Below are 23706 nucleotides of genomic sequence, written 5' to 3'. Positions count from 1 at the left end.
ATTTTATGTTCTCAGTTTGAATTCAGTTATATTCCTCGGGATCGTTTATTTTATGTTCTCAGTTTGAATTGCGCCTTGAATTACACCTCGTTTAAGAAGATTAACAAATCAAACATTTAATTTAAAATCGACTTTACATGACACTAAAGCCAGATTGTTTGCAAACATCTCAATTGAACCCGTTAATTTTCTGAATGGAAAACACTGGTGGCTCATCTTGAATGACTCATGATGGGTTCACGGAACTCACATTTATTGGGCCGGGGGATTTCTATAGTAAGCTGGAACAGTTGCAGGGAAGAACATCTGACGGACTCCTTCTGCCTTAATTATTGGCAAGATGATTCCAGATGCACTCTGACAAAAGATAAAAGTGTTTTTTGCCGTTAGATGAATGAGGGCTTTCCGATTAATTATCTAGATTAGAAAACAATTGAATACAAAATTGTTGCTACTCACAGAAATTAATCGGACTCCAATCCACATCCGTTTAGGTGAAGGAAATGGTAGCAGTAAACGGCCAACACCATATATTGCAACAGCAAAGAAATGGAGAACCAGGCTCAAGGGCCGAGGGTTTAATCCTGAAAGCAAAGAGACTGGCCCTTCCGAGAATAGACCTCCAAGACTAAGATAATCGAAGCAAGCTTGGCGCATTTCCTTCCTTGCTGGATCAGGTGATGCGCAAAAAACCTTGTAAAGTGCTCCTGCCAACGTATTTATAGTGGATGCCACAGGCTACAAATAGAAAGATTTAGTTTAGGTAACAAGCAAAACGACGTGGCTTCATGATCGTTTATTCATTTTTCTAATTCAAAAAGGAAAAGTATATAGCACAAAGAGCTGGTTGCCTGGATTACCTTGCGTAAGGTATAAAAGGATTCTAGGTATTTGCAAAGGCCAGGTGCATCATTCAGGTCACGCAAAGGTCTCAGAAGATTTCGCAGCACTACTATGTCAGATAATGCCACAGTCATTCCACCCCCGGTTAGAGGATGGCGCATGTTGAATGCATCTCCCATCAACAGGGCTCCGGGCGTAGGATAAGGAGCTGCTGGCATGCTTCTGTTTGGCATTGTCCTGATGTTGCCTTTGTCCACTGCAGCTACGAATGAGTCATGAAGCTCAGGTGGAATCTGCATTAATTTTCCCCTTATCATTATGACACTATTAACTGAGATGGAAAAATAAAGTACTGCTCTCTTTGAGATTGAAATAAATTGCGTCTCAAGGTTTAAAAACAATTTGTAGAACCTTTGGCATAAATAGGATACCTGTGGAGCTACCACTGTCTTCAAATAATTTGTCATTTCACCATTCGAAATAGATGGAACCTTCTGACCAGGAACATCAACCAGACAACGAATTTCTGAACTACTTATCCGATAGAACAGAACTGGCGAAGGATCTCCCAGTATGACATGGCCATGATTAGCATAAGGAAGTTCACAACTCTCCAAAATTAAGCCAACGAAATGAGAGGGAACATCTACCTGTAAGCAAAGCAATATAAAATACCAGTAATCAGGAATTCTAGACTACTCATCTGTACAGGCATGACTAACAAGAACATTTAACCGGGAGATGAGAGGAAACTTCCAAGAATAATAGCAAAATGCTGATTCATTGTAAGGGTGTCTGTTACTTCATATAGAGAGAAACCAATTTTATTTGACTCCGGAAACTAAATCGTGTATTTAAGCTTAATAAGCTGAAAAGTTAATCACCTTAGGATTACAAAGAGATCGGCGCAAGTTTGAGAAACAGCCATCACAAACAACGGTAAGGGGTGCACAAGCTGATAATTCTTGACTATCCTTCGTTTTGTAGTGCACACCTTTAATAACCCCCTTCTCTTCAAGTAGGGAAGTGACTGTTCCTTGCTCCAGTCGTACACTGATAAATAAAAAATAATTAAGCAAATAAATATATACTCTATGTGAACAAGTACCTTCAGGTCAAAGTTTAGAATGTTCTGAATTTATATTGACTAACAATAGTGAGCACTTATAGCATATGTCTGTATGTATGATCAGATATAGGGGTACAACCTGATTGCATGAATAACTTCAAACCAAAGTAACATGATCAAAAAATCTAGCCAAGTCAATTCAAATGGCATCCATGAGAAAAAAATTGAAACAAGGTAAAATGATGAGCTTTTCAAAATCTAAATCCTGTGTAGTGTAGTAGGTAGGTGCAACAACGTAGCAAGTCAATTTCTTATAAGACAAACAGGGACTGCGACGTGAAGGAAGAAACAATACTTGGAAAGGGAGGCAGCCTTCTCTCTCATCCTCTGAATAAAACGCCCATTGTGAAAGCTTCTGCCAGCAACATCTGAGTGAAACTTTTCCAAGGGATAAGAGAGTCTTGTGTGCTTCCCATCCTTGAAAAGAGCATAACCAAACACTAGTTGAGCATCAATTTTCTCCACACAATCTGCATTAGTAGACAATCCATGGTCATTCTCCATTTTGCTCTAGCCAGAGATAAAAGGACCAAAAGTTTTATGTGTATTTCCAGCACTCACGATCAGCCACAATCTAGAAAAAATATCATATGCAAAATGCACATAGTTGAGTTTGCACTACCTTCAAGTCCCAGCTCAATTAATTTGAGATAGCCTCCAGGTTGTAGCAACTCCCCAACAATTCGGTCTTGTTCACTCAAATCTCTTTCAATGACAAGTACCCGACGCCCATCCTACATTAGATAATAATTATGCTGTCAAAACTTCATAAAGAATCTGTTTTAGAAAACAGTACTTAAACATCCCAAAACAAATGCCTCGGCTATAATTGATCATCGTCACAACTCCACAACACAAAAATTACTAGAAAAAAAAAGGTTATTATACTCATACATTCAGTTTCTTTTAAGTCTCACTTTCATCTTACTTTTCTTCTTATCAGTCTATTCGTTTTAAATCGCATCATTTATGTATCTATTAGTTTCTCTCTTTGTCTTCATTTTCTTTCTACATATCTCTTTCTTCATCCTGTACACCCCAAAAAAAATTTCACAAAAAAGGACGAGAGGAAGGTGAGGAGAGAACCAGCTGGACCGCATAACCTAAAAAAGTAAAGTTCAAGATCAGAGTCTCACAGATCCCCCTTCCCATGCACAACCAGAAAAGTTAGTGGTCATCTTTCAAAATTAATAATTAATAACTTATTTAACAAATAACAACTAACGACTACAATTAAGCCATATAAACATCACCGTCAAATATAAATAAAGAATCTCCATCAGTAAAAGTGAAATTTTCTGGCCTCACGTTAAATTGGACGCAGAATAAAGTAATAGTAAAAATCAAACAGTTTATTTCCGTCTCTCTGTAAATACCTCTAAACAACCAGCAGCTTTAGATTAAAAGCAAAGATGTCGTGCAACATTAACATCTTAAAATTGAAAAACAACTCAATTTTCAGAAACATATATACCTAACGTCTTGTTCATCCTAAATCTCACAAATTATATTTCAGCCGCTTAGAAGAAAAAACAAAAATATTCAAACTCCAGTGTATTCGATGTTCAAGGTCTTCAGGTGCAAGATCCATCACCTGCCAACTGAGTATTGTAATTTTTCTTCAACACACGTGGTTTAACAATAAAATCAGAGACAAACGTAACATTAATTTCAAATCGCCGAAGCTACGAAGAAAAGCAATATTCCAAACATTCTTCTCTCAAATCTCAACATAAGAGCAAAATCAATAAGCACTCAGAGAGCAACTTTTTCCAAGCACTGTGCCTTCCTCTAATAATTTCTGTTTCTGTAACGCTAAAGCCTGCAACTATGCAACCGAAACTTAATTGATCATACTCGCAAATAAAACCGTAAATCAAAATGCACATCCGCTATTATCATCAACCAATCGAATTCCGTCATCGAAGAAACGACAACGCGTTTTTTGTCAGGTTTCGGATAAAACGCAACAAGAGGAATGCGTAGACGACGAAGAAACAGGCATCGAAATCGAAACAGAAAGGAGAGATCAAATTCCAAAATACCTTGCCGAGAGTGTGAGCGAGAGCGGAGCCGGCGACACCAGCTCCGACAATAATGACGTCAACGTCGCCGTCGCGACTCGAGGATCTGCATTCTCCGGCGGCGGTGGTGACATTTTCCGCGCGGCGAGTGGCATCGGTCTCAGACGAATGGCAACGGTTCTTCCGCGCGAAAGCGAAATTGCGAAGCGCGACGAGGCTGAGCACGGCGCATATGATCCATCCGAGCACGTAGGGGTCCACCATTGCGAGGAACCTCTCGGCTACGACGACGACGTTGAGGTGTTTTCGCTCTCGCTCTCGCTCTCTTTGTTTCTCTTTCTGGCTCTAGTTTCTCTCTCTGCTTGGCTGGCCACAACGAGGATATGGATTTAGAGTAAAGTTGTGTTTGCATCCGTGGCTCAAGAGAAGCGAGAAGTTTCAGGAAGGTAAATGCCTTTTATACGTAGACGGGGGTGGTGGCCATGCCATGTCTCGTTTAGTTGTAGCTAAAAAGAAAAATTGTGCAAAGCCTTTTCACGCTAGTTTGCACTTTGCACCCCATGGGTACAGCCATGAAACAAGTCACACTCACAGGTTTTTTTTTTTTTTTTCACTTTCACTAGTACTATATATAAAAAATAAAAAATATTATTAGCACATTCTTTGTAATAAATTTTTTATTATTTTTAATGATTAAAAATTATAAAATTATATAAGTCTCATGCTTTATTTTATAATTTTTATTCATAATCTTGTATAATTTTTAATAAATTTTAACTAATAAAATAAGAAATTAAAAGAAATTTGTTAAAGTGTGTGGATTATAAAAAGAAATAAGTATATTTAAATATTCCGTAGTCGGTACGTTTTTTTAAAGGTAGTAGTAGATAGTATTTTATAAGTAAAAAAAGTATCGATTTTTGAAAATATTCTTCCTTTGTAATAACAGTTCAGCTTTTGATTCGGCATTGGCCTATTTGATGTCTTGAATTTAAGATTTTTTTCTCTCTCGCGGGTCAAAGATAGAGATTCTTTATTTTTGGAGATCTTCAAAATAAATTTAGAAATAAAAATAATGCTTGCCATCTCTCAAGTTCTCGAAATTAAAAGCCTCTATTTTATTTTAAGAATATACATATATAAATTATTCTTAATATTTTTATTAATAATTAATAGAGTTTAATTTATATGCATAATTTTATATAAAAAAATATACAAACATCCAATAACATACTGCTGCATCATTTTAATTCTTATAATGATATAATGTGACAACAACGTAAATTCTTATTAGATTAGATGTCTGTAAAAAAAACATTATATTGATAATACATATAAATTAAATTCGAATTAATATTAACAAATATATTTTAAAACTTTCTTTTAACAGTGATGTTTGTCAATGTAAAATGACTTTTATATTTAGATTTGTAATAACTTTATTGGTAAAAAAAGATTAACTAACATACAAATGCATAAATAAAAGTGAAAAAAAAGTATTTTATTGATAAAAAAGAATAAATAAGTGACTTTATATTTTAGGTATAATAATTAATGTTTTCTTAATAAAAAAATTCACTTACATCTCTTTTAACATGATTTTTCAATAAAACTCAAATGTGACAGTTTTTTTTTTTTTACATTGGCTTTAAAGAGTTTAAAACTTTATGTCTAGAAAATGAAAATGAAAATTTTTTATCAAGAAAAAAAACCTACTTTTATCTCTTAAAATATTCACATTAACAAAACCTTAAAAAATATTTTTTTAATAAACCTTAAATAAATGTGATGTGAATGTTTGGCATTGTCCATTCGAAATTTGGAAGGGGATACACTTATGAGAATGACTTATGATTTTTATATAAGTTTTTCTTTATTTTTTTCAATAAACTTTGTAGTAAATCTTTTTCTTTGACAGCTGTAGTAAAACTTATTAAAATAAGTTGCTCTGCTATAACTTTTTTTTTTTTTTTTTTTGCTCTACAACGAGGGTTCAAGCTTCGGCTGGTTTTAACATTGGACTCGGATTTTGTAGGCGTGGCCAAGGTTAGGCCTTACACGTGGACAATCAATGTGTTTCAATTTCATTCTTGCTATTGCTACCCCAGAATGTTGAAACTCACACAAACTCATCTCTGGCATTTGCAATTTCATCTCAAACAAAACCCACCGTTTTCTGCCAAAAATCAAACCCACACTCACCACTCTCCAATCTCCCATTCTCCCCTCTTTTCTCCAACTCACCGCAACCAAACAATTTAATTGATACAATTCATAAGTGAAAATATTGTTTAGTATAAAACATAATTAATTACAATTCATGTGTAAGTCTTAGCAATTAATTTTATTGAAATTAAGATTGTGCTATAAAATAAACAAAAAAATCCCATTATTTTATGTGAGCAAACAATCAAATAATAATATTAGCTATTAGTATTCACCATCCAACATTTCAACTTATGTGCAAATTTGAATTAATTCTACGCTTTATATTAAAATGGTATTATTTGAAATATTTGATGTCAGATGCACATTTCACAAGGAGCCTTGCTGGAATAGAAAAATACACTAAACTAGTCTCTGAACGTGTTTATTGACTAATATACTACTATCATGAGTTATTAGTGCCATCTAGATTATTAAGCACATTAATCCTAATTAAGATCTTGCATCAATTTGGCTAAGCACTTCTTTTAAAAAAATTCAAGCTCATTGGACTAGAGGATTGGACTTGAATTGTCAAGAGAGAGGGGATTTGAAAGTTCTCTGGGCCTAATTGAAGGTCATTTGGGGATTAACACATAATTAAGCTACTAAATTATATGGATCTCTCATTTTCTCACTCAATAGTGTTTCTCTAAATTATTTTTTGATCGGATGAAATTTCTCTCATCTTTAGTATTGGATTTTTCCAATATGAGAGTAAAAAACACAAATAGATGTCCATACAACTATTGTGTCTTTCTCTATCTTATAAAAAAAATCAGTAATTGAAACACAATTTGAATCCCTTTTGATCTCTCCTGCCTGAAGTAACCCTTCCTACTAAGCCTAAATTGTTTTCTCTCTCCTCTTTCCATCCTCAAAGAGTTCAGGTTCCAACATATTTTTTTTTTTAAGTTCTTCAAGATCAAACTTTGGTCCCTTATGCATTATCACTCACTTATAACAATAATATTTTTTTTTACACAACATTTACAACAATAATAAAAAAGAGATATTTAGTTTTGGCTTACACATTTGTTTTATCTTATTTATAAAAAAAAATTGAGGAGAGACAAACACGATAATGTTTGTTTTTCTTCTAGTTCAGTAGAATGATTTAGTTTATTTAAAAAAATATTTTTTTTCAGTCATTTAAATTTTATTTTCAAGTTTCAAAACATTACTTCGAAATTTATTGTTGATAAAAAAAAGCAACCAACAAGTAAATAATAAGAATCATTACCTGAAGAAGAAAATAATAAAAACATGGGCCACGTAAAACATAAGTGTCCAATTGGAGGTGATGTAGGAAATTGTATTTTGGGCCGGTATTTTGTGAATTAACACGACAAACCATTGCTCGTAATCGTATAAGATAAAACTAATGCAGAATGCATTTGGACTGCGGTCTTGCAGTTATAACAATTCGCTCATATGTTAGAGGCATGAATAACATTATATTCAAAAATAATTTTAATAAATTTTTATATATAAATAATAATATATGCTAATAATAAAGGGATATCCCAGTACATATTTCACTGTACCGTTTTACTCTTTGTCAATTTTTAATTTTTTATTATTTCTCTCTTAATAATTACTCATTACTTTCATGTTGTTAATTTTTTTTAACTTCTATTTTTTTTCTTTTTTCTTTTTAGTTAAATCTATACTTACTAATAATAAAGGAAATATCTCATTTGGTGTGTACATTTCACCAAATCATTTTACACTTTGTTAATTTTTAATTTTTTATTAGTTCTCTTCTAATAATTATTCATTACTCTCATGTTGTTAATTTTTTTTAACTTCTATTTTTTCCTTTTTAGTTAAATCTATACTTACTAATAATAAATAGAATATCTCATTTGGTGTACACATTTTACTAGGCCATTTTATCAGGTCAATTTTTAAATTTTTATTACTTTTTTTCTAATAACTACTCTTTACTCTCATGTTAATTTTTTAACTTCTATTTTTTTCTCTTTTTAGTTAAAATAGGTAAAGAAACACGGAGAACCTCTCTAATAATAATAATAATAATAATAATAATAATAATGTCTTTTTAACGCTTTTCAAAATAAACAAGTAAGAATATATTCATCCTTGACTGAATTAAAAGTACACAATGATTTCAATCCATTGAAATTTAAAGGTGGATACACATAACATTAGTATTTTGATTACTCTATTGATTTAATCAGTTTAATTTAGTTTCTTTATTGAACTTCAATTTAATCCCTTGATTTAAAAAAATTTGATGAAGTTTATTCCATTCAATTACAAGAAACAACATTAATGATTATGATCATCAAAATTAGTTGGAATTAGAAAAATTAATTTATTAAATTACAATTAAATTACAAGCGCTCGATAAAATTAATTGTTAAAGTAATTAGAAAATATAAAATAACAAAAAAATAATAAATCATTATTTATTTTAAAAAGATAAAAAAAAGAAAATGAATAGATACATTAATGATAAAGTGAAAAAAATATAAAAGGTTAGAAAATGGTATTTTAAAAATATAAAAAAATACTAAAAAAAACTACTAAAAAAGTTTGTTTATCGAATAATCAAACAAGTTTTTTTATCTAATAAAACAATTTAAAAACTAATTAAAATATCTTTTCCAACATAGCCTAATAAAAAAACGAATTGTGTTGCAGAAAAAAAAAAAAGATGACACCTAATCAAGTATGATAACCTCATTAGAAAACTAAAAGGTGTTAACCAAAATAACAATATCAATGATATTTGTTTCACAAAATCTTTTTTAATTTTGAAAATATTATTTCAAAAATATTAGAAGGAAATCACATCCTTTGGTATTTAAAAAAAAATGTTTGTTTAATTATTAAAATTGATCGAAATCTTTTTTATATTACCAAATATATTTTAAAAATGTGATTTACATTTTCTTTCTTTCTAAGGAACCTATGATATATTAATAAAATTTCATTTTTTATATTAAAAATTTTATTACATGCACATATACAACAAGATACTAGATGCTGTAATTTTGTAAATTGTAGTAAAGAATTTTACAAACATTTTTAATAAATTTTTTAACCACATTTTACAAGTCCAGCTATTAAAAAAACTTAGCACCATGTCCCCTTCAGTCTTATAAATGAGCAAAACTTTAAGTACCTGGAAAATAGAGAAAGACTGTCCACGTTTAAGGTTTAAGGATTAACGTGAGTGGAGACAAAAGCCAGAAAACTTGGTTTATAAAGCAGCACGGATGAATTGAGGCGGGAATAATAAAATCTGATTAAGCGGGTAGTAGTACTATTAAACTATTATTTTAAGCGGGAATACACATTAGCATAAAATCGTAGAGATTGACTTAAACTAAATAAATAGAGAGTTGAAGTCAATATTTTATCCATAAATTTACACCCTTGCACGTTTCGCGTCCATTCTTATATAAAACATTAACATCCTAACTTCGTTGTATTTTTTTAATGTCTAATTTACTTACACTTTTGCATAATTTGAGTATGCATTTATCTTTTTATAAAAAAAAAACTATGCATTTATTTTATTATTATTTTATCGCATGTTAATATGTATTGTTCATTTAAAACCACAATGTTTATAATAGCAAATTAATTTTAGCTAGATAAATACGATATTGAGAGATTATCTTAATTATTGAACTTTTTTTCACTGATAAATGATGGTTTTGTAATATATTATTATACCTTCATGTCCTTCATACTATCAAGTACTCCTATAATTTGCCAAAAAAAAATAAAAATGGTTAACGGATGCTTGCAATTGAGTGATATATTGACTTCTGAAAATTTCTAAAAGACAAAGTCAATCATATTTGTCAGCAAAATTAAAACAAGTGAACAAACATCAAATCTGTATTTTTGTGTGCGAAAAATCATGGAACTGAATGTGTTCTGAAACCATGCATGAATGAATACAACAGCCCATTGTGGTTCTAATCCGGTGCAACCGGTGATTGGTTAAAATACATGTGATTCGCTTGGATTTCCGTGTTTTCTACGATCGAATCAGCAAAAATCAAACATCCTTGTTATCTTCACCCTAATATAATCTCCCACGAGTCATACATAAATCACAATACTTACTCATCTCCCTCCAAGAAAACTCCTTTTCCATTTACTGCCCTTTGATTTTTCCTTCCACGAAGTCATGCATCTAAAATTCCAAGTTTTTTTTATACAAAAAAATAGAGTGAATAAAATAGGAAATAAAAACAGATAAAAATAAATGAGAAATAGAATGTACTTTTATGATTGGAAAGAAATTGAAACAAAATCATAAAGAAGTAATATTGAAATTTCTCCTAAATTTATTTGGTAGATTATGGAAAGAAACGAAATAAGAGATACTAAGAATATATTAACAATTATCATGGGGTGGCTAGTAGCTACCCACTACACGTTCCGCCAAATAAAAACTTGCTCTGTTACTTGATTGAAGATCTATTTAGAGACCTCGCGTGAATTATTTGGCATTCGAGGATATCTACCAATACTCATGAATACTTCATTGATGAAAAATAAAATTATTTATGAACTCTGGGGATAAATAGGCGTTATAAATAACATTTTGATCGAATTTATAAATTAAAGAGTTTTGTGAAAAATATCACTTTAGCCATTTTTAAAATTTCTCTTCCAGTACTCTTTAGGAAAATAATTTAAATCCCCAAAATCACATCATTTTCTCCCATAATATAAGTGTACAAGATTTGTTATATTCTCATAAAAATAAAATTATTGCAATCATCTAAAAATCACTACTCCCTCCCGTTTCCATTATAAGCAAAAAAGCTGGCATGTTACACACATAATAAAATTAGTTAATTTCATTAATCTGTATTATTCTCAATTAATTTTTCCCCCCTAAATTATCCTTGATTCATATTAACTTGATATCAAGCAGGAAAAAAAAAAAGGAGAGAGATGTTTGTTGTTTGGATCATAGATTGGAGTATATCTAAAGTATAAATTCAAATAAAACATGTTCCTATTAACCCCCAAAAAACTAATATGCAAAACATAAAGTTCTTATGACTACATTTATATTGACTAAATTTGTTTAAACTTTTTTGTTGAAATAAGCATTTCTTTTAATAAAATAAATAATTTTTTGTTTTTTAGCATGTTTATTTAAATTGTTTTTGCTTAAAAAGTAAAATGTTACTTATTTTAAAAAGTAAATATTATCTGTTTATTAAAAAATGTTTATATAAAAATACTTATTCTAAAGTTGTTTTTTTAAAAAAATTAAACAAACTCACTCTATTGAAAGGGAAATTTTAAGTAAATTGTACATTAGTTGGCTGCAAATACTTTCAGAGTTCCAGTACAAGCAGTATGAGATTCATCCTTCTCCATCTCCAAATGCGTAGAGAAAAAAAACGTTTAAATTATTCATGAATATCCATTTAGACATCTCTTTTCTCTCTATAGCTAATTTTATCCGCTAATATTCAAGTATAGAAATATTTTTTCCATCTATACTCCACCGAATTATTTTATACATGTTTAAATAGTTTTAAAATAAATTTATAATATCGATACGTTTAAACTTAATTATTAATTTAAACCTTATTTTATATCAAAAATGTGTGTGTGTTTTTTTTAAATAAGTTTATTGATGATGCCCTGATATGGACAGTTTGAAAGGGGAGAAATTTTTTATATTTGACAATCATGAATATTAAAAATCAAATTTTTTGAAAATAAATAAATTTTATTTGTTTGATCATTAGAAATCGTTAGATAAGTTTAATAGAAATTAAAAAAGTTACACGTATTTATATTAATTATTTTAATTATTTATCACATCGTATAATTTAATAAAAATAATATGATATTTTTATTATAGTAAAAAAAATAAGATTTTTATCTTACTCATGAGAAAGTTTGGGAAAAAAATAATTACATTTTTTAAAAATTTATTAAACATGAGAAATTGAGTTTTTCAACCTAAGATTTTTGGAAAACTAAATTTTTTTCTAATATCAAACACTTCTTATCCTCCAATAAAAATTCATTATATACATCTTTTTAAGTAGTTTTACAGAGATTAATAAATATATTACATATCAAATTTCCTCTTTTTTTATATATAATCTCTAGATGAACAAGACCAACAATAGATATCCTGACCCTTTTTTTAAACCTAAACTCATTAAAAAAATGGAATATGAGATTTTGCAAATTTTGAGTCCTATCACCCTCCACTTGTATAAATTTGATAGGTTAAAATTTAAAGAAAAAAATTATACACTAATAATATAATTTTTTACATAATCTAATAATATAATTTTTTACATAATTATTTAATTATAAACCATTATTTTGATAAATTTATTCATTCTTAAAAAATTAACTTCAAATATTTTAAACAATAACTTATAATTAAATAATAATACATAAATAAATATTAAACTCTAAAATTTAACCCATCAAAATTTGCTAGGTTAACATTGCAGTGGATCATAGAACAACAAAAATAGCAAATGAGATGTGTCCGTCACGCTCCTCGGTAGAGCGTGTACATTACACTGCCCGAACTAAAAAGCTTGGAAATATGGACCTGGTCAGCTCCACGAATGAATAGGGACGGCTACGGATTTCTTAGCACCCCTTTCATATTCTCCACCACTATTACCCAGCAAGAACAAAAAGAAATATATTACAAAAATCTCTAGAAACCTGAAAGCATCATGGAGTAAAATTTAAATTTTGTTTGAACTTTGAAAAACGAACATTAAACTAAAGTTAAACAACCTTAATTAATTAAAAATAAAAAACCAAAGACGCTTTTTGGCGCGTTGGTTTGCGCTTGCCTGATAATTCAGCGTCACACTTCTCTGAATCTTTCTCTGCCAAATTCACCTAGGATTACTTTTAAAAATTATTTATTAAATATGATCTCTTTTCAAAGTATTTCTGGAGAAGGTCTATTTTTTCAGGCATTTTGCCATGCATGCTGACGATACAGGTGAGCCGCCATGTATGCTGACAAGATAAAGACTAATGTGGAGCAGTGAGACGGAGATTTTGTCATTGGCAATGGCCAAACAAGTGACATTCGAGTTTAGCAAACGATATTGGCAAAATAAACTTGAATAGTGGTGTTTCGTCATTGTGATTGACGAAATAGGGGTAAGGTGGGAGTATTTCGTCATTGTGGCTGACGAAATAGAGATAATTTATTGTAGTTAAATTAGAGATGATTGATTTTAATGAAAAAAAATTAAGCATGATTGATTTTAATGAAAAAAATTATATTGAAAAAATAAATACAATTATAATTGATTGTAGTTAAATTAAAGATGGTTGATTTTAATGGAAAAAAACTAAACATGGTTGATTTTAACAGAAAAAACTTAAACAGAAAAAATTAAATATGATTGTAGTTAAATTAGGGATGGTTGATTTTAATGGAAAAAAAAATAAATATAATTATAATTGATGATTAATATAATACATTTTTAACTGATTATTTTTTTTTAAATTGATATGATTTATTATAATGAAAAATAATATTTAATGACGTGAATTTTAAGTGTTTACTTACCCCATCATAACAAATCATATCAATTGAAAAAAAACAATCAGTTAAAAATATATTATATCAATCATCAATTACAAAAAATAAATACGATTATAATTAATGATTAATATAATACATTTTTAATTGATTATTTTTTTTTAATTGATATGATTTGTTATAATGGAAAATAGTATTTAATTACGTGAATTTTAAGTGTTTACTTATCCCATCATAACAAATCATATCAATTGAAAAAAAACAATCAGTTAAAAATATATTATATCAATCATCAATTACAATCGTATTTAATTTTTTCTGTTTAATTTTTTTCGTTAAAATTAATTATGCCTAATTTTTTTTCCGTTAAAATTAACCATCTCTAATTTAACTACAATCAATTATAATTGTATTTATTTTTTCAATATAATTTTTTTTCGTTAAAATCAACTATGCCTAATTTTTTTCCATTAAAATCAATAATCCCTAATTTAACTAAATAAATTATCCCTATTTCGCCCGCCACAATGTCTGTCACAATGACGAAACACCACTGTTCAAACCTATTTCGCCAATGCTACTGGCTAAACTACACATCACGTGTTTCGCTACTGCTCCATGTATGACGGCTCACCTGTATTGCCAACATGCATGACGAAATGCCTAAAAAATCTAGAAATACTTTCAAAAAAGACCCTATTTAATAAATAACTTCTAAAAGTAACCCTTGGGGGTCAATTTGCCCCTTTCTCCACCCATCTGTTTCCCGGTTTTAACATAATTTTTTTACCGTACTAAAGACAAAAAAATGATTAATCACCGCTTCAGAAAATCCTCACGCGCGAGGAAGGAGACCCCCTTAGAAATGAAAAAGAAAAAGAAAGCGAAGCTCGAAGCTTTCAATTTCATCACGCAGAGATAAACTCCGTAACTTTAAATCCTTACCTACCGCTGTAAAAAGACTTTCTTTAAAAAAAATAAAATTGCATCTTCCTGAAAGATATTGCAAGGTTCTATAGTTGTGTGGTTGTTGTGAATGTTTATTGAAAATTAAAAGGAGTTGGTGTTTAATGAGTCAAAATAAGGGAAGTGTCGGAAAATTTCCGTGTCACGTCGCGATTTTGTTCCACTTTTATCAATTTTCCCCCGAAGCATTTTACCTGTGCCATAATTTTAATTCACGATGATTGCTCTCTTCCTATATTTAAAATTGATAGGATCGTGACGGAGAGAACATGAGTTTTTTTTATGTTACGGTAAAAAGAAACATTTCTGCGAAGGTTGGATTCTTTGACCGGCAAAGGTGCTTTCTGGGTAATATTCTTTGTTGAATTCGCATTTCAATTTCCATATTTCTTTTTCATTAAAATAAAAATTCCCGAAACCAAACTCGAAGACGTGTTGAGCTGTTACCTTTTCTCATCCCACTTTTTTTGTTTTTTTTTTTCATTTTGAAATTTTCATTTTCCAACAACATCTCTCGCTCCGTCCTTTGTTGTTATTAGTATTTAGGTTTTTTAAGACACCGTTTGTTGCGATTGTAGTTGAGAGGGGCATGTTTCGTACCACTCATCCAAACAAGTCACAGTGTTCTCTCTCTCTCTCTCTCTCTGAAAAACATTCCCCGTATAAGCTCTCTCCGAATGTCACAATGCCTTAGCGACGCCTCGCTCTGCTTTCTTCCTCCACGCGTCTGTCACTGTTATCATTCCCTGCTCTCATTTCGGTCCCTGACAATGAGATCAAACTTCTAGTAGTGTTCTACTACTAACTATTTTTCTTTCAAAAAAGAAAAAAGAGAGGGACATTATTATTATTATTACTATATAAATATATATTTGTTCTCTGTTGGTGAGATCAGAAGCGAAAATGGCACCACCGTTGTTCAATTGGGGGGTGAAGGACACTCACAGGGGAACCCCTGTGGTGGTGAAAATGGAGAACCCAAATTGGTCGATGGTGGAACTTGAGGGTCCCGAAGAAGAAGACTTAATGCTTACAAATTCTCCTTCTTCGGGCGTTTCAAGAGACAAAGGAAGGGGCAAAAACGCCAAACAGCTCACGTGGGTTCTGCTCCTTAAAGCGCACCGCGCCGCGGGTTGCTTGACCTCCATCGCGCCGGCATTGTTGGGCTTCGTCGCCGCCGTGAAGCGCCGCGTCGCTGCCGGAAAAACCGACGCCGACACCGACACCGACGGCGGCAGGGAGAACGAGAACCCCGCCGTGAAGACGCGGTTCTATTCCTGCATCAAGCTCTTCCTCTGCCTCTCCGTGTTCCTCTTGGTTTTCGAAATCGTCGCGTACTTCAAAGGGTGGTACTTCAGCGCGGCGAGGTTTCAGTTGGAGCATTTTATGTGGACACCGTCGTTTGGAGTAAAGGGTTTCTTCGATTGGCTCTACGCTAGGTGGGTTTTCGTTCGCGTGGAGTATCTCGCTCCTCCTCTGCAGTTCTTGACCAATGCGTGTATCGTGCTTTTCCTTATCCAGAGTATGGATAGGCTTGCTCTCTGTTTGGGGTGCTTCTGGATCCGGTTTAAGAAGATCAAGCCTGTCCCCAAAGGTGGCGGTGTGTTAGATCTTGAATCTGGAGAAGAAAAAGGTTTCTCTTTTTCCCCAATGGTGCTCGTGCAGATCCCCATGTGCAATGAGAAAGAGGTAACAATAGCATAACGTTCCAATTTTAAATGATTCGAAGTAGTGGGAACTATTTCTCGTATTTTTTATCGTTGGTTGAGTTGGATTTATTTTGGCTGTTTCGATCTAATTAATGTTATTGTTGTTGTTGTTTAGGTTTATCAGCAATCGATTGCGGCGGTATGTAATTTGGATTGGCCGAAGGGGAAGTTGTTGATTCAGGTTTTGGATGATTCAGATGACCCAGCGACGCAGTCGTTGATAAAGGAGGAGGTGCAAAAATGGCAGCAAGAGGGTGCCAATATTTTGTACCGGCATCGCGTGATTAGAGATGGGTACAAGGCTGGGAATTTGAAATCCGCCATGAATTGTAGCTACGTTAAAGACTACGAGTTTGTTGCAATTTTTGATGCAGATTTTCAGCCTACCCCGGATTTTCTCAAGAAAACCGTTCCTCATTTTAAGGTAGGTAATTAATGATTTCATTCAATGTCGTTTGTGTGAGTTTGTAAGTTTGCAAATTATTGAGTTATAGTAACTCGCTATAAGACTAATGTTTGCTTTTTTAGCTATGTGATTGTCCTGTTGTTAGAAGAGTTATGAAATGGTAAATGTGTTAGTTTGTTTGTTGGACTTAATTGGTGATTGGTGATGGTGCAGGATAATGATGATTTGGGGCTTGTTCAAGCGAGATGGTCATTTGTAAACAGGGATGAGAACCTGCTAACGAGGTTGCAGAACATTAACCTGTCTTTTCATTTTGAGGTGGAGCAGCAAGTCAATGGGATTTTCATTAACTTTTTCGGATTCAATGGAACCGCCGGTGTGTGGAGGATTAAGACTTTGGAGGATGCTGGGGGTTGGTTGGAAAGGACTACTGTTGAGGACATGGACATTGCCGTTCGAGCTCATCTTCACGGCTGGAAATTCATTTTCCTCAACGATGTTGAGGTTCGCCAATTGCCATTCACTTATGGTTAAATAGTTTGTCTTCGTCAATCATTCATTTTTATTAATGTTTGTAGTGCCAATGCGAGCTACCAGAATCTTACGAAGCTTACAGGAAACAGCAGCATAGATGGCATTCTGGGCCAATGCAACTGTTCCGCTTGTGTTTGCCTGATATCATCAGGGCCAAGGTATGTTTATATGTACATATATATCTCAATTCTCAACGAGGACCTTCTTTTTTGTGTTTGTGGTAATGCATTGCCACATCAATGTGGTGTTGTGATTCTTATGTAGTGTTTTGGTGTCAATTATGTTTTTGCAGATAAGTGTGTGGAAGAAATTCAACATGATATTCCTCTTCTTCCTTCTTAGAAAGCTGATATTGCCATTCTATTCATTCACCTTGTTTTGTATAATCCTGCCTATGACAATGTTTGTGCCAGAGGCCGAGCTTCCTGCGTGGGTTGTGTGTTACATCCCTGCTGCCATGTCTTTTCTCAACATTCTTCCAGCTCCAAAGGCCTTCCCTTTTATTGTCCCTTATCTCCTATTTGAGAACACCATGTCAGTTACCAAATTCAATGCCATGATCTCAGGCTTATTCCAGCTTGGTAGTGCATACGAGTGGGTGGTCACTAAGAAATCCGGTCGTTCCTCGGAGGGTGATTTGGTTTCATTGATTGAGAAAGGACCAAAGCATCAAAGAGGGTCCTCAGCACCTGATCTAGAGGAACTTCGGAAGCAGGAGCAGCAAAAGGCCTCTAAGAAGAAGAAAAAACATAACAGAATATATATGAAGGAGCTTGCTTTGGCTTTTCTTCTTCTAACAGCCTCAGCAAGGAGTCTTCTCTCTGCTCAAGGGATCCACTTCTACTTTTTGTTATTCCAGGGAATATCATTCCTGTTGGTTGGTCTGGACTTGATTGGTGAGCAGGTGGATTGAAAGAAAAATAAAATGAAAAGAATTGACAGGACTGTGTACTTTTACATGCACGGAAAAAGCAAAAAGGGGGGAAAGTCATGCCTTATGAAATTACTGAAGACACTTATTTGGGGCAATGGAGAGTGTAGAGGACCCATAGTGCTGCTTTTTCTTGCTCATGCTCCTCCCTCCAGGCTCGTAAATCAAATCCCACCCAATACGATACTTTATTGTGTTATAATGGACCGAAAAGGACTTAATTGGGAAATGGGTGCAATTGAGGCCAAATTCAATGTGTAAGTTTAGCCTTGTTTTTTTGTTAGTTTGATTCATTTTTGTAATTTTATGTGGAATCTTTTCTCGCCGGATCAATTCTTTTGTAAGAAAATTTGTGGTTCAGACTTTAAACACCCCACACCCATTGGGATTTTTTTTTACTATTTATTTTATAGCGATAGCCAGTAGCAACATTATTCTCCTTGTCATGGTTCCAGCTACTTCCTCCACCGCTTGGTATTCGGTAGTGCAAATTCAATAATTAAAAAATTCATATTTTGTCAACTTTCATGATGGTAGAGAAGTGGGTTTTGATTTCTGGGGCCCTTGGAATGTGAATACTCGTTTTAATTCAAAGGTGGTCCTCTCCCTATAGTTCGTTATTCTCACCGCTTTTAAACGTTGAGCTGGAAATTACTACTAGATGTGCACAACAAAGGCTTTGATGAAGAGTCTGTCCATTTTTTGCGTTTGATGAGTGCTGCCCATTACTTACTCTTATCCAAAAGAAGATTGAAATTGAAGATTCCAAGTTTTATTTGAACTATGCCACTACAGAGGGACATTGCCATGCCCTTTTTCGGCCCAAAACACTGCTTGATAAATGTAATTCGAAATAAAAACCGAATGACCTACTTAGTAAAAAAAATGGGTTGGTTTTGTACAGTGGCACGTGGATGCAGGGTTCGGTTCATTAAAATGGTTAAGTTACTCTTTACTCTTCAATATGGTTGCTATTGGATTGGAGCTTATAGAGTTTTGCCTCACCAAATAATTGGGTTCTGTCGTTTGTGGTAGCGAGACAACTGTTCAGTTGTGTCATGTGTGAACTTCTCAAATTCAAACCAGCTTTCTTCCACTAACATTAATCACCCATACTTTGTTTTTTTTGGGGTACAAATCAGTTACCAATGGTTATTACTTTATATAGATGTTTGTTAATTGTTAGTCTCTATTTACCTCTTCATGTCTTTTCTATTGAGAAATTTGAAATGAATACAAGTAGTTGCTTAGTAAGACAAAAAAAGAAAAATGTCAGTGCCGTGGCAATTGGATTCACCCTCCAGCTGGATGTTTGCTATGCTTGTTTTTAGTAAAGGATTGAATGTCATAGGCCCCTAGTTACTACAATGTTATTGACCCTTCAACTCCATAACTTTGTTATCATTCATTCCGTGCTTGTTGGAACAATATTTCTGAAGCAAAAAATTTAAAAAGGCTTTTACTGTTCCGCGTAACGTTGCAATGGAATTTGAGAGCATTTGATCCTTCACGCTGTTTGACATATCTCATTGAGAACAAGGTAGCGGTGGCAAACGGTTTTGTGACGTTGTGTGGCTTATCAAGTTGGGACCTTGTGGCGCGTTTGGAGGCCCCACTACAATCGTACTTAATTGACAGCATCTCGTTCGCCAGCTCAATCATCCAAACTTTTCCTTGGACCCAAAGAAAAAATATCCAAACTTTTCCTTAATATAATATACAATATAATCGTATTATTTTACAAGATAAATTCAGGAATTACTTGTACTTGCTTCGAAATAACAAGCACGAACAAGCATTAGTTGTGCTTTTTGCTTGTTTACTTTTGCTTTTGCTTTTGCTTCTTAAAACAAGGACTGAAAATTGGACACTTTGTCATCCATTAATTAATTTCGTTCCTGCTTAATGCCATTCTACTATTCAGCCTTTTGTTTTACAACTTAAAATTTAATTATACTAATGGTGCATATGTTGCCCAATCATTAGTTATCATACAATTAAAATTTGTTAGCTTTTTTGTACTAATTACTTGAAATGAAAAGTTATATCTTAAATGATTTAAAATGAATTGTATCAAAGTTAAATTCTTTATTTTAGTAATATTATAATTGAGCAAATCAAAATAATGGAAGAAGGCCTTGTTAAAATGATTTGAGGGTGCTTTCATGGCTTCAGGTGCTTGTTATTGTCGCTCCATTTCTGCAAGTTAACCCAAAAGCTACTACTTTTTTCTCTTTAACTATTAAAATGGTCTTGCCTAGATCATTAATACATCACATGCAATGATATATTTCCCTTTCTAGTTTCTACCAAATAATGGGGTAGATGGGTTATTATATATGTTAGTGATGTCTCCTCCAAATTAATGAATGAATGAGCCAGCAGATGGATAGAGCACCCACCCAATTAATGAGTTGTAGAAGCAGTTTGTTTCACAATTTACATGCAACCTCTGGTTTATGAAGAAGCGCCAAAGGGATTTATTCTTTCCCATCTATCATGTTGTACCATTTCACTATATGAACACCCTGCGTGAACTCGCGAATCATTTCAGACGTCACGTAGAGAGTACCATTTCAATAGGTTTCGACATTACTGATAAATATAAAAGAGGCAGTGTACTACTTTTTTAGCTTTTTGTGTGAAGAAAATAAATTTTAAGAAAAAATATAAAACCAAGAAAGAAAAAACTAAACATGTTCTAAAGTTAGATAGAATAACTTTTAAATAATTAAATATAATTGAAATGTGTGTTGAAATTAAGAGACATAATTGAATTATATGTAGTTACATTAAATAATTCAGAGACAATTTTGTGGATGATAATGTTTCTATTTGGTTTGAGTAAAATTGTCTCTCATAGTCTTTGAGAATACCTATGATTTCTTAAAAAAAGAAAAAAAATAAATAAACGATCCAAAGTTAATTTTGGATTGAAGTGTACTTATGCCAATATGTCATGTTAAGAGAAAATGATTTTATGTATCTGCCAACTGATCCAAGTTGATTCAAAGCATGGTTTTGAAATCTGAACATGATCACATAGTTCACTGGTTTTACCAAAAATTGATCAAATATTCGGTCTGATGTTTCCTTAAAAATCGGTGTGTCCTTAAACCGGTTTAAAATAATTGAACCAGTTGAAAATAAAAAAAAACTTGATGGATTAATTGATTTTACCGGTTTCGCTTAAAATATTCTTTTTAAACTTTTAAAACCATATCGTTTTAGTTTTTTAAAAAATATTATAACTTATGAGACTTATAATTGAATTTATTATTATTATTATTATTATTATTATTATTAATTTATGTACATTATGTTATTTTTTTTAATATTACTATAATATTATATTATAATATTAAAAAAATATTTTATTAAAATCGGCTCCATCTTAATTCGATCTCAATTGACTAATTAATCCTTAAATTAGTGTCTTAACCAATTTAATGACCGATTCAAGTCCGATAAAATTAATGCAGATAGACTGACACTAAGCAACAAGAGTTGCGTATGATAAAAGAGCTAGTATTGAATTTCTAGGAATATGCTCATACTTTATACTCCGCTTGTGTATTGAACAAAATGGTCTTTTATTGAAAATACACACGGAAAAAACGATACACTAAGCATTTTGTTCCTCTCGCAAACAATTTCAAGAAAAATCTTATTCAACACAATAACAGAGATCTGTAAGACCGTGCGAGTAGATATAAATGGCCAATCAATGATTTAAATCTAATCCCGTGCGTCAGAAGCCGTTGGCGTATTTTTTCTTGTTGATACATATTTCATTTACCAAGTATGTGGTGTTTGCACCAACTAAGTCATTTGTGAAATAAATGTTCGCATAAATTTAGTTGTCATTGAAGCATAGTAGGAGAAGAACTGCAGATAATAGCTGTTACATAGTCTTGGCAGACTTCTCTAATCTTTCTTTACCGTGGATTCTAGACTTATACTAGTTGTTAATGAAATTATGATTGAAAAATAAAATACATCAAATATTATAATTATATAAAGTAATTTAATAAACATTTTATAGTTGACCACTTTTTATTGTAATTTTTATATTTCTATTTTACACGACAAAAAATAATCATAATCCGTTTAGTGACCTAACTTTTGAAAATAGGTCGTAAATGCAAGTTTTTAGACATAAAAGTAAAAACACACCCTATTTTAATTTAAAAAACAAAAAATGTGCCACAAAATTAGTTTTTAGATTCAATGGATATATTTGTTAGTTTATTTTCATTATATCAATGTATACTTAAATTTTTACATTTCAAAATTTATTTTACAAATTATTTATTTTACAAAATAATAAATAAATAAAAATTTACAAATTATTTTACAAAACAATAAAAAACAGAAAAACTTTTTAACGCATATTTTAACATGTTATAAATTATTTTTTATATATATATTTATATTATATTCAGATGTATTTCTATTTTTCTATTTGGAGTATGTTTTATCAAATAATTCTTTTATACAATAAAAAATTAAATTTGTAATATATTAAAACATATGTTTTATTTATTAAATTTAATAAATATAAAGTTTACATAGATAAGTTTTGTTAGTGTAAAAAATATTATACTTTCAACCAAATAAAATTCATAATTTTATAAAATTTAAGGTAATTATTAAAAAAAAATCAACAAATTTATCGTATAGAAAGTTTGTTATTGAAAGAGAATGTTAAAAAACTTTACATGTGAATACTCTCTTCATTTTTATATATAAAATTTAATTATCTAATTTATCAAAATTAAAAAAAATAATTAATTTAATTGATAATAATAAATTTCTTAGATTTACAATTTTTTTAAAAATTATTATTATTATTAATATTTTTGTTTTTTCTAATGATTTATGAATACATTTTTTAAATAAAAATATTTTTAATATAAAAATAATTAATACAAAAAATATTATAAATTAAGTCTTGATAAAAAGAAATTAATATTATTTAAAAGTTGAATCTTATAAATAAAAATTAAAGGAATACATGTGTTCCAATTAAGAAATATGTCATTCTTTATTATTGCACCACCATTCTGGTTGGCTATTTCACAGCAGCACTACTCGGAGAAAAACAAGGTTGCCTTCAGTTCGTGATCATTGGCATCCTCTACCAAATGGCTCGTTCAAGTGCTACCTTGATGCTGCAATCTTCAAAGACTATCCCTCAAACTTTTATCCTCGTTGTATTTTTGCCAGTGTTTCTTTCTTCTTTTCCGGCCACTGCCGCCGTCAGCCGCCATCGTCCGGCCAGCGTTCCTACCGGCGACTCCATGGTTTGGACCACCGGTCGCCGATCTACGTGTTTCCGGCAATCGCTTTCCCATCCGACGTTTCACTCACTCTTTCCTTGATGAGCTTTCAAGATTTTAGATTA

At 31.7% G+C, this 23706-nt stretch overlaps 2 protein-coding genes across 2 annotated transcripts; one reads left to right on the top strand and one right to left on the bottom strand.

Moving 5' to 3' along the window:
- Positions 1-90: 90 nt before the first annotated feature.
- LOC114414794 (squalene monooxygenase-like) lies at positions 91-4471 on the bottom strand. The gene is made up of 8 exons (XM_028379207.1): positions 4018-4471; positions 2595-2706; positions 2268-2442; positions 1728-1896; positions 1275-1493; positions 861-1136; positions 460-738; positions 91-357 (listed from the first exon to the last, which is right to left on the bottom strand). The coding sequence occupies exons 1-8, from the start codon at positions 4258-4260 to the stop codon at positions 253-255; spliced, it is 1578 nt and encodes a 525-aa protein (XP_028235008.1). The 5' UTR covers positions 4261-4471; the 3' UTR covers positions 91-252.
- Positions 4472-15233: 10762 nt separating this feature from the next.
- Positions 15234-18737, top strand: LOC114414793 (probable xyloglucan glycosyltransferase 12). Its single transcript, XM_028379206.1, has 5 exons — positions 15234-16408; positions 16544-16852; positions 17048-17338; positions 17413-17526; positions 17661-18737. Exons 1-5 carry the CDS (start codon positions 15623-15625, stop codon positions 18279-18281), a joined length of 2121 nt encoding a protein of 706 aa, XP_028235007.1. The 5' UTR covers positions 15234-15622; the 3' UTR covers positions 18282-18737.
- The last annotated feature ends 4969 nt before the right edge of the window (positions 18738-23706 follow it).

Source organism: Glycine soja, chromosome 6 (assembly GCF_004193775.1).
Source record: "Glycine soja cultivar W05 chromosome 6, ASM419377v2, whole genome shotgun sequence".
NCBI classification, from domain to species: domain Eukaryota; kingdom Viridiplantae; phylum Streptophyta; class Magnoliopsida; order Fabales; family Fabaceae; genus Glycine; species Glycine soja.
This window is presented reverse-complemented; position numbering and strand designations above follow the sequence as displayed.